Source organism: Emys orbicularis, chromosome 7 (genome assembly GCF_028017835.1).
Source record: "Emys orbicularis isolate rEmyOrb1 chromosome 7, rEmyOrb1.hap1, whole genome shotgun sequence".
Taxonomy (NCBI): domain Eukaryota; kingdom Metazoa; phylum Chordata; order Testudines; family Emydidae; genus Emys; species Emys orbicularis.
The window spans coordinates 6,217,165-6,229,708 of record NC_088689.1 but is presented as its reverse complement, the minus strand read 5'-3'; the positions used below and the strand labels follow the sequence as shown (position 1 = coordinate 6,229,708).

General features: G+C 43.2%; 1 protein-coding gene across 1 annotated transcript in view; it reads right to left on the bottom strand.

Moving 5' to 3' along the window:
- Positions 1-3,395: 3,395 nt before the first annotated feature.
- CFAP58 (cilia and flagella associated protein 58) overlaps positions 3,396-12,544 on the bottom strand; it is a 112,494-nt gene continuing 103,345 nt past the window's right edge. The window contains 2 exon segments of the mRNA XM_065407107.1: positions 3,396-3,516; positions 12,199-12,332. Coding sequence (XP_065263179.1) covers positions 3,396-3,516; positions 12,199-12,332 — 255 coding nt within the window.

Genomic DNA, 12,544 nt, shown 5'->3' with positions numbered 1-12,544 from the left:
TGCTCCCGCCACAGCTCCCTCCATGCACACATCACGCCTTCTTCAGTGACACTTGGAAAAGCACCTATTCGTGAGCACCTCCATCCCCATCTCCCCACAGGTGGGTCCTGGTTGTGATCTGCCTTACACCAGTGAAACCCCGTGGACTTCCGGGGAGTTATTCCTGATTTACACTGGTAGGAGATGACAATCAGGCACATGGTGTGTGCTGCTATCTATTATTCACACTCCAGTAGTGTCTACAGGTCCCATTTACGGATCCGGGCCGCCTGGTGCTAGGGACTCTGTACACGTGTAGCAAACAGATAGTCCCTCCCCCTAGAGAGCTCACGCTTCTGTCGCTGAATTTGTTATATCATGTATGTTGTCTGAGTGAGGCCCAGCTCCTGCAATGTGATGCGGACAGACCCCTCTGCACCAATTGACCTCAGCTTAAAGAGTCGGGGTCTTAGATAGTAAGCTTCTTCAGGGAAGCTACCTTGTCTTTAAAGTAGTGTGTGTCCCTCTCCGGAGCTCTGAAATCAAACACTGATAAAGTATTACACCCACCATAAGAGAAGTTCCTTAGAATCCATGATACACTCATTAGGCAGACTGCTATGGACCTAATCCAACACCTGTTGCAGTGAGTGGAAAGGTTCCCATTTACTTCAGTGGGCATGGATCGAACCCTCCATCTTTTCACAAGCTTTTATAGCAACCGAGAGGTGAAGTGTGCCTCTACCTTCTGGTTTACATCTCGCCCAGTATTGGATTCAATTATCATTATTCAGCGACGGGACCTAAATGAGCACTTCAGAAATGCCGCCTACAACGCAGGGCTAAGTGAACAAATGATGCTACCATTAAAGTTCTGTCGTTTCCTGCTGTGTACGTCAAATCTCCGAGCATTAAAGGCACCTCGGCACCATGCAGATTCACAGACAGTGACAATGATTTTCAAGTTCTCTGGCTTTTATCGTCTCGGGAGTTTTGTTCTGTTTCTGGTGTGCTTTAGTCAATTTTAATGCCTGAACCTACATAAGGTTCAGGACTCTCTGAGGCTGTAAATTAGGCAGGCTGTACTTGCTTACTTCCTGGCAATGATAAAAATTATTAGCAACAATTCTTAATTTTTCAAATTCCCGAGCAAGTTGAGTTCTCCTGAAAGTGGTAAGTTAATGCAATGAGCTGGGGCAGGGCTAGTGGCCAATGTATTCAAACTTCGGGTGCCTAACATTAGTCTCCTAGCATTTTATTGCTATCTGCTGCACTTGGCAAGTGGGCTCAGACCCATTACTCATCCCTTCGGAGTAGAAAGCATACTTGCTGTCACAAATCGTACATAGTACTTTGCATTCCTATTGTGCTCTTCATCTAAGGAGCTTAAAGTGCTTTTCAAACATGAATGAATGAATCCTCATAACTCTCCACTCAAGTATTATTATACCCATTTTACAGATAGGTAAACTGAGACAGTGAGATATTTAAGGTCAGATTCTGCCTCCCTTACTCAACACTGAATAGTACCTTATTCCATTCGTAGTCCCCTTTATTTTGATACTAGATACTACACAGTGCAAGTAATGGTGGAAGAATCTGTCTGTTAGGGACTTGCCCAAGGTCACATAAGCAGAAAGAGGCAGAGCAGGGAATCATCCTGGTGCCTACTCCCCCACCCCGCGCCCCCTGCCTTAACCATTAGATCACACTCACTCTCCTAGATCCTAATCTGAATTAATGGAAAGACATCCACTGACTTGAATGAACTTTGAATTTGGCCCCTATATTGTACAGTTAAGATATGGAGTAATAAACAAATGACTTATCCATAATGGGCTGGGCTTCTGGGGTTCTCTGAGCCCAATTTTCCATTGTTACCCATATGAAGTAATGGTTTACTCTGGGAGTAGTTTAATTTATTTCAATACGACTACTCCTAGAGTACATTACTACTCAGTCTGAGTAAACGGGGAAGAATCTGGCTTTATAGTAACTACTGGAAATTCAGCTCCTTTCTAAAGAATGGCCTAGACCCTATTTGGGATGTCTTCATACTCATATCCAGGTCAGCCATCTTGACTTCACTGTGATTGGATTATTGTGGTTATACTGAAATGTGTCACACACACAAGACAAGATTCAGACAATAAGACTCCTCTAAAATGATACTGTGGTGTAAATACACTTGACAGAGAGAGAAAAAATACAATAGATCTGATGACTCGGTGTTCTGGTCTCTGATGTAACAGCAAAGTAGATCCCTGTTGTATTTAACTTGATTCCCCTGAATTAAACACTTCCATTAAAAGTTTCCCACAGTAGCTTTAATATTTAATTATGTATTCCAACAAAGCAAAGATCAAAATCTCTGCAAAGGGTTTTTTTTGTATTAAATATTTATCAGCATATCTCTTTGGACTAGTTTTTCATCCCCGAGGAGAGAGCATTCCATATAGAAATCAGTTTCAAAACATTTTATTTTATAGCTTGAGAGTTTTCTCTACTTCAGCTCCTCTCGCAGTGATTTTGTCATATCACTTGGTAATTAATGGTAATTAAATCTCTTTTGGCCGAAAAGGTTGGAGGGCTCACGCTGCGTTGCAAAAACAATTTTTTAAAGTTACAAAAATGTTCCAGGATCTTTCTCCTAATAGAAATTAAAGTGCAAAGTTTGCCATGTTTTGAGTTCAGATTCACAAGAAACAATTTATAGAGGATTGTAGGTTCCAGACAGAGTTGATAGACTGCCTATTTGAACAGACATAATTATGTCACTTAGTATCCACATCCAGTATGCAGAATTGCATTCCTTAACAATGGACAGTGGGTAGGTCTACTGTGGCCAGAAACTCCCTTGATCTTAATAATGGCTGTAGCAAATATTGAATAAACCAAATGATATTACTCATGCACAAAAAACTGTCTCACGTGAACATCTGAGCAAAGAGTTGTCAACTCTGTATTTGCTTAAAATAGAACATGGAGCTTCTTTTTATTCCTTTTTCCTTCTTTTCTGTTTTTCTCCTTCCTATTGGTAGATTTAAATTGATGGATAAATGGAATATGTGCTTGGGATGGAGGTAGATAGAGGGTATATAGTTGTGCATATTGAAGTATTTTGGGTGTTACAATTCTAAATAAAAAGTCACAGTAATAAGGAAGAAATATCAGCATATGTCCCAGCTATGCAGCTCCATGGACATGTGGTAATGCTGGTGCCATCAAGGGTGGAATTTAGCCCATAGTGTGTAAATTACAGCACTGGCTGCTCTAGAATAAGCTTCTTTTATGATAACAATGCAGTGATAGCAAAGAGAACATTTGATATGAGTTACTCTAAAACCATTCTCTGAAACACCCAAGAATGAATTTAGTTCAGCAGGAAAAGTGGGACATGATGAGATGACTCCAGTTTAGGCCATAACCTTGGGCGGCTGCTTGGTGAGAGCAAAGCCTCCCCCAGTGAAACGAGGAACGTCCATTCTCTGCGTTGGATACTCCTGCTCCATGTTAGCCAACACTCGCTCCTTATCCCTTTAGAGGAAACAAAGAGGGAAAGGAAAGGAAAGAAATGTTTTTCACTTTAACTATGCAACAGTGTTTTCAAACTAAGCAAGTCTGTGTCCTCCAAAGTGTCTGTGATGCAACCACTCTACCAAGAGATCATTAAAAATATGTTGATTAAAGCCTGTTAGGCTAAACAGCCAAGACTAGGTGTCTGTTTGGATCTAATTAAGCGACTACTGATGCTTTTCAGAATTATTAAAAATTAGAACTAAATGAGTTCTAATGTTAGCTGCCCAAAGTCGGTCAGAGAATCTCATTAGAACTAGAATAAGCGTGAGCTTTGTGACTTTGGGTTTCTAATCATCGCCCCGTTCTACCAAGTCCTCATTTGTTTTCAAACAAACAGCTAGATTCATCAAAGGCAGGATGGGGAGATATTTTTCCTTTGTTGAATTTTAATGAATAAATAGTGTTATCTGTCTTCAAATTTTAACAAAGTTCCAGTTATAATTACCCAGCCTGTTGTATTTGCAGAAAACCAACACTATATCTGTGGGGCATCTATAGCCTCAGGAACTTGCTCCATCTGAGGATCCAGAGCTTGAATGTGGTGGCCTTAAGAGAATGGAGCAATGTTTAGATGTTCACTCTTCAATAGGTCTCGGGGAGGGAGAGGGGCGCAGGTATCCAGAGTAGAATAAATATAAAGGGGCAGCATTTTCAATTTTCTGAGATACACCTCAAGGATTCAGAGACAGGTGTCAGAAATCACAGAATCATAGATTCATAGGGTTAGAAGGGACCGCAAGCGTCATCTAGTCTAACCCCCTGCCAAGATGCAGGATTTGTTGTGTCTAAACCATCCAAGACAGATGGCTATCCAACCTCCTTTTGAAAACCTCCAGTGAAGGAGCTTCCACAACCTTCCTAGGCGTCTGTGCCATTGTCCTATCGTTCTACAGTTAGGAAGTTTTTCCTGAGATTTAATCTAAATCTGCTCTGCTGTAGTTTGAACCCATTGCCTCTTGTCCTGCCCTCTGTGGCAAGAGAGAACAACTTTTCTCCATCTTTTTTGGCAGCCTTTCAAGTATCTGAAGACCATTATCATACCCCCCTTAATCTCCTCTTTTCCAAACTAAACATACCTAGTTCCTTCAGCCTTTGCTCACATGGCTTGCATTCCATCCCTTTGATCATCTTTGTCACTCACCTCTGGATCCTTTCCAGTTTCTCTACATCCTTTCTATACATTGGTGACCTGGACACAGTACTCCAGCTGAGGCCTAACCAGCACCAAGTAGAGCGGTACTATTGCATCCCATGACTTGCATCCTATGCCTCTGTTAATGCCACCTAAAATTGCATTTGCTTCTTTTGCAATGGCATTGCATTGCTGACTCATGTTGAAGCTGTGATCCACCACAACTCCCAGAAGCCAGTTTCCCCCCATTCTGTATTTGTGCTTTTGGTTTTTCTTCCCTAAGTGTAGCATCTTACGTTTGTCTTTGTTGCATTTCATTTTGTTGTCCATAGCCCTGTTCCCCAAATTGACAAGATCCCTCTGAATTTTAGCTCTATGCACTATTGGCAACACCTCCTAGCTTTCTGTCAGCTGCAAACTTGATCAGTATGCTCTTCTACACCTATAGCCAGGTCATTCATAAAGATGTTAAACAACACTGGACCCAGAACAGATCCCTGTGGAACTCCACTTGAGACCTCCCTCCAATCTGACATCACTCCATTAATCTTTTCTAATATTTAAAATAAATCAAGCAAGATTTTATGAAATCCTAGTTTACTATAATAACCATGGATCTTTAAGCACTTTACAAAAGAGGTCAGGATACCCCCATTTTACAGATGGGGAACCTGAGGCACAGAAAGGAGAAGCGACTTGGTCAAGGATAACCAGCATGCTAGTGGCACAACTGGGAATAGATTCCAGGCCTCCTAAATCACAGTCCAATTTGTCAACTAGGCCAAAATTGACTAGCCCTGCTTAGTTAAGATTAAACAAACAGTTACTATAAAGGAACACAATTTCCTTGTATTTTTTGTCATTTTGCTTTAACAGCTAATATTTGGCCTTTGCTGATTCCCGCCCAGTCTCCTTGGCTCCTGGATTCATCTCCCAGTGAAACAAATGGCTTCCTACAGTTAGTAATATTGGGGGACCAAGGGACAAATGCTATCTGAAAAAAAAGAAAAATCCAAGAGAAACCCCATATGGAGGCCAGCGATGGTTTCTTGTTCCACATGTCATTTGTGTGGAAGCATGTGATTAACCACAGGTTGGGTTAGATGCACACAAATAAACCAAACCACTTGTAAATGTTTTTAACAAAGTCAATGTAGTGCTGAGGGAAGGTGCCAGGCTTACAGCCCTGGGGCCTGAGGTGCCCCATCGTGACAGGTATTTCCACCCTGGAGTGAGAAGGTTGGCCCAGCTCCATGTCCTTTCAAACTGTGGGCCCTCACTGAGGCTGTCAGCAAGGGTGCCAACTGCAGTGTTGCTGATTCTTGTGCACCAGGTACTGTTTCACACAGCATCATTGTTCAAGCTGTCAGGTGGTAATGACTTTCTGGTTACCACCTGTAGTCAATGCAGCTATTCACACAGGAAAGGGCTAATGGATCAGGTCTCTGATCTGGATTCAAGCTAGCGACATAGAGGCGACTAAAGGCTCCATATCCCATACCAATCCTCGGAGATCAAACCAATACCAAGGTGTTTGAGGCAACCAGCAGAGGTAATGGAGAAGAAAAGCAACAAATAGTGGTAGGGGAGAACAGGGAGGAAGAAAGAATGTCAGAGGGAGCTGGTGATTCTGTCAGGGAGGGCCAGGGAACAGAAAAAGAGGACTAAACGTTTACAGTCCCAAACACAAGATTTCCAGCTTGAAGCCAAATCCAAAGCTAAGGTCCTGTGCAAGTCCATCAATCATTACAGCCATGGGAAGCTGCATCATGGAAAATCATGGGAGACGGGAGAGATTCCAGAAGACTGGAAAAGGGCAAATATAGTGCCCATCTATAAAAAGGGAAATAAAAACAACCCAGGAAACTACAGACCAGTTAGTTTAACTTCTGTGCCAGGGAAGATAATGGAGCAAGTAATTAAGGAAATCATCTGCAAACACTTGGAAGATGGTAAGGTGATAGGGAACAGCCAGCATGGATTTGTAAAGAACAAATCGTGTCAAACCAATCTGATAGCTTTCTTTGATAGGATAACGAGTCTTGTGGATAAGGGAGAAGCTGTGGATGTGGTATACCTAGACTTTAGTAAGGCATTTGATACGGTCTCACATGATATTCTTATCAATAAACTAGGCAAATACAATTTAGATGGGGCTACTATAAGGTGGGTGCATAACTGGCTGGATAACCGTACTCAGAGAGTTGTTATTAGTGGTTCCCAATCCTGCTGGAAAGGCATAACGAGTGGGGTTCCGCAGGGGTCTGTTTTGGGACCGGCTCTGTTCAATATCTTCATTAACAACTTCGATATTGGCATAGAAAGTACGCTTATTAAGTTTGCGGATGATACCAAACTGGGAGGGATTGCCACTGCTTTGGAGGACAGGGTCATAATTCAAAATGATCTGGACAAATTGGAGAAAGTTTAACAAAGACAAATGCAAAGTGCTCCACTTAGGAAGAAAAAATCAGTTTCACACATACAGAATGGGAAGAGACTGTCTAGGAAGGAGTACGGCAGAAAGGGATCTAGGGGTTATAGTGGACGGGACCACAAGCTAAATATGAGTCAACAGTGTGATGCTGTTGCAAAAAAAGCAAACATGATTCTGGGATGCATTAACAGGTGTGTTGTGAGCAAGACACGAGAAGTCATTCTTCCGCTCAACTCTGCTCTGGTTAGGCCTCAGCTGGAGTATTGTGTCCAGTTCTGGGCACCGCATTTCAAGAAAGATGTGGAGAAATTGGAAAGGGTCCAGAGAAGAGCAACAAGAATGATTAAAGGTCTTGAGAACATGACCTATGAAGGAAGGCTGAAAGAATTGGGTTTGTTTAGTTTGGAAAAGAGAAGACTGAGAGGGGACATGATAGCAGTTTTCAGGTATCTAAAAGGGTGTCATAAGGAGGAGGGAGAAAACTTGTTCACCTTAGCCTCTAAGGATAGAACAAGAAGCAATGGGCTTAAACTGCAGCAAGGGAGGTCTAGGTTGGACATTAGGAAAAAGTTCCTAACTGTCAGGGTGGTTAAACACTGGAATAAATTGCCTAGGGAGGTTGTGGAATCTCCATCTCTGGAGATATTTAAGAGTAGGTTAGATAAATGTCTATCAGGGATGATCTAGACAGTATTTGGTCCTGCCATGTGGGCAGGGGACTGGACTCGATGACCTCTCGAGGTACCTTCCAGTCCTAGAATCTATGAATCTATGAATCTATGAATCACTTCAAGAAGCAAGACTTTAAATCACAAAAGAGGGCAGTCTGGTGCAAATCAATAAAGGCCTTTAGATTACACCTTTATATGGTGCTATCTATGAGCATTAACTCAGCCGCATACCAGCGTAGTCAGTAATGCTGCCAATGCTGTTGCACCAACGGGATTCTCTTTTTATCAGCAAAGGCAGCCACAAGTAGAGCAGACCGGCTGTCGCCGTTTGCCACTGTTACAACGATCAAGTCAAAAAAAGGCTTAGTTTTGGGTTGCACTGAATATGAAATGTCAACAAAATTTCAAGTTGGGTCAAATGAAGGCGGAGGAGCAGTGGTGGCTAGGGCACTCTTCTAGTATGTGGAAGCCCCAAATTCAATTCCTGCCTCTAGCTGATCTGGAGAAGGAATTTGGACTTGGGTTTTGCAGGTCACCCTAACCACTGAGCTATGGGGCTTTCTCAGTCTCTTCTGTTGAAGCTTTCCTACTTTTTATAAATAAATCATTGGAACAGGGATCAATATCAAATAGTTTCAGTCAACCTGAAACTGCATTTTTTGGGCAAATAAACTATTCACCAAAAGAATTTCACTCAGCTCTAACGATCTCCCAGAGGAGGAGTGAGAGTCAGGGCTGGGAACCAAAACAATACTGTCAACCTCTGAAACAGGTGTGGGGGGACATAAATCGCTGAGGTCCTGGACAAATCTCAGCATTGGCACTTGGATGAATTCCCAGAACACACATAGGGTGTGGCTAGCAGGGAACAAACAGCCATGCTCGAAGGATGGCCATTGTGCCTAGCCCTTGCAGCGGGCTGCCAGGGAGAGATGGCCTGCTGAGTTGAACTACAGGCAGAATTTAATCCTTAACTTTTAAACAGAATGATGGGACTGGCATAAACTGACCAGCAACAGGAACCTCTTTATCACTATGTGTGACTGACAGATTCAAACATAACCGTCCCTTGCAAGGTAAAAAAAGTCATGTCCTGAGTAATGTGATTCTCAATATAATTCTAACAGGACATCAATTCTAGCTACAGACATACAGCAAAACAGGAGCGTATTTCTTCTCTTCTAACGCACAAAAGCAAATGTGAAACCAAGGTCCAAACTGTAAACATTAGAAGTGTTTTCAAGAGGACACTTAACTGTTGGAAATGGATTGTTAGACATTATGGGAGCCTCATGTATTGATCCTAAAACTCCAGGAAAGCCATTAGCGGTGAACAATTGTTGATAATTCCAACATCAAGGCAGCCTTATACAATTTGCAGATGAACAAAGGTCACTTGTTATCACTGACTATTTTGCTAATTCTACCATCAGTACTGCTTGCTCTCTAAAATACAGTTAAGGCAAAGACAAATGCAGGTAGCTTTGAATCACAGTCAATGAAAATGGAAAAATAGAGTTTGGAGTGTCTGAGGGGGCAGGCTGGGGGAGAAAATGCGTGGAAGGAAAACTGGTTCATGCAAAAAAACATTACTGCAAATCAAGCCATCCAACTGCAAAATGGCATCATCCCCTAGAAACCTCTCCTTGGGGAAAATATCTGCATTTCCAAACATGACTAGTGAGTTTGGGTTCAACTTGAGGCACCATAATGGAGCCTGATTTTCAGACCGTGCCAAGCACCCAGCCCCTGCAAATTAGGCCCCTTTAAGACATCACAAGTGGAACACCCAAAAAACACTAGTCACTTCTGAAAATTGAAAGCAGCCGGTTTGAATACACAACTGTGCTCTGTGACTGTAGAGGGAAATTACCTACCATCAAACTAAAACACTGACCATTGGCTAAAACACTAGTGACTAACTAGATACAAAAAGATTCAGACACAGCCTGAGGTAGAAAGGGGTGAGAAGTCTGGCAAAGAAAGACTGTAGGCGCAGCTGAGGTTCCTCCATTTGCAGCTAAGGAGAAGAAAGAAGTGCTTGGGCATTGCTCCTCCCTTCTAAAGCTGTGGGCAATGAATGTCTGTAGCCACAAGGGAGCACTTGTGCAGCCCGAATGAGCGTGGTTTTTCTCCAAGGCTCTGTGGCACCAGGGATACTTTATCACAACACTAGGAATATGCACTCAGAAGAAGAACTACCTCCCCCACCAGGGTGCTGTGCAGTTTTAATATTTGTAAAATCTCTTGAGATCCACAGTCCAGTCAGTGCTTGAGAAGCCTTCAGTAGATGCACCTGAGCTGCCCAGTTACCACCTTGAATCCAAACTCCTATTTCTGAGTGAGATAATAAACTGGCAAAGGGCCTCCTCCAACTATACCTGATCAGCACCAATACCTGGACCATCCTAAGTTGACTTCAGACTGGGACTAGACACAGAGACGCTGTTGCTGCAAAATAGTCTCCTGACCATGGGCCATGGCAGCTGGCTGAAGCTCAACCCAGCCATGACCAAAGTGATGTTGGTAAGTGAGGGGATACACTTAGAAGTGGCACACACCACTACATCACCCTCAACCAAGTATGTCCTCACACCAATGATAAGGATAGTTTACAGTCTAAGGCCCTTAGCAATAATGGTAATGAATGTTTTTTCTCATCTATAGCAGGCTAGGAGGTCCACCCCATCCTGGTGGATGCAGATCTGGGCACACTGATCCAGACATGCATGACTTCCAGGATTGCAAAGACCCTGCCTAGGTGTAGGCCTGAGACCTGATCAGTCTCTTCCCCCCCCCCCCCCCCCCCCCCCCGACACACACACACACACCATATTAAACCAGCCTTGGGTGAAACTCAGGGAGTTCACCACTAAAATTGAAAAAAAATGTTGGGCTGCTGATAAAGCACCCCCACCTCAAGAATGTCCCTAATGAGAATTATAACCACCAAGGTTGTAAGGTAGAGACACCCAGGCACTGGGAAATTAGGGAGGATACAGAAAGAGACTCAATAAATGGTAAAATAAGCTCTGACCAGCGTTTTTATGCTGACCAACTGCATAAACAGAGGAGGTGACAACTAAGTTACAATTTAGGCATGAAAGATACAAATGTAAAAAACTTGGGCAGGAAGGAGGACACACAGGTGCCAGTGTGTAATTGGTTACAATTTTTTGTTATCTAGGAGTGTGGGATAATGTGATACGTTTGTAGGGGGTAGCTCGTTTTAACTATATAATGAAATTGAAAAACAATGCTCTTTGGGAACCATTTCCGGACCACAGTTCAACATCAGGCTGCTGGAACTCTGATCCCTCTGCACGACCGTGACATGCAGAGGCACTGCCAGGAACCCCCAGATGAGTGGATCCTGACTGGCCATCGGGAGAAATTTCTCTGTGTATTGGGAGGGGTGAGCATAAGAGATTTGCTTGTTATACATATTCTGTGTGTGTTGCTACTAAATAGATGTTTAAAGCACAGCTGTGTAAGGCTCGTTCACTGGGAAAAGGTCACACAGATCTGTAGAGCCCGGAGCCCCGTGGGAGAGGGCAGGTTCGTAAATTGACCAAGTTTCTCCTGGGGCCCCGTGGGAAAGAGTAGGTGTCTTACACCCCAAGCCCTCAGTAGGGAGAGGGTGGTGGTGCCTAAATTGACCGGGTTACGCCTTGAGCCCTCAGTAGGGTATAAGTAGGGTGCCCTAGATTGTGTGGGTAACATAGGAATTAATATGACAGCCTTAAAAATAGCTCCAGCTGGTGTAACATGCTGCTTTGCATCTGCTGAGAGATTCAGACCAAAGCAAACATATCACCCCAATGCTCCACGCAATACAGTTTGCTCCCTTCCCAATATCAGATCAAATTCACAGGCCTTGCAGTGATCTCCAGATAGCTCAGTAGGATGGCCCTAGGCTCTCTCAGAAGTCACCACAATTATGACAGGTGATCTTTGTGAACCATGGAATTGTTCAGTTGTGTTAGTGGGGGGACAGTGCTTTCTTAATGCCTGACCCATGATTACGAATCCCATCCCAATGCAATAGCATTCACACAGTAACATCCATCCCTGAAGCAGCAAATATACTATAAGTGTTGCCATAAAAAGGAGACTAGAGAATGGAAGAACAGGACAGAGAAAGGAAGAGGAAGTTGGAAGCCATACGAGAAGATGGGAGAAAAGGAAGGGAGGAAGAGGAACATGAGAAAGAAAAACATTTAAAGATTTTTTTACAAAACTTCTAGACCTGCTCGAGGAGAAGAGGGAAGAACTCAGAGTACCCAAACTTTTCTGCATTTACATCTTTGTAAGGCACTCAGATGCAACTGAGGTGTGCCGGGCCTAAGGATGAGGGTTAGCTGGAGAGACGGATCGCGAGAATTAACATTATTCCTTACTTGGTCTGCTGTTCCTTGCGTTTCTGGGTTAGGTATTTCTTCTTCACATTCAGGAGCTCATTGCCCAGTCTCTCTATTTCATACTTGTACTCTTGACTCTGTGACTCATACATGTTCAGTTCTGAAGACAAAACCTAACCAACCAAAAGCAAAAAGTGAGCGTCACAGCTTCACAGGTTAGGTCTGTCACACACTCCCTTCTCCCCAGCAGATAAAATCTCTGCCCACCTGAAGGCAGTTTACAGAGTTAAAGCTACACCGCGTACCTCACCAAGCATCTTTTGAATGACACTAACAACATTTACTGTAGTTCTCTACCTTCCTGGACCCAAATGTGAACCAAAGA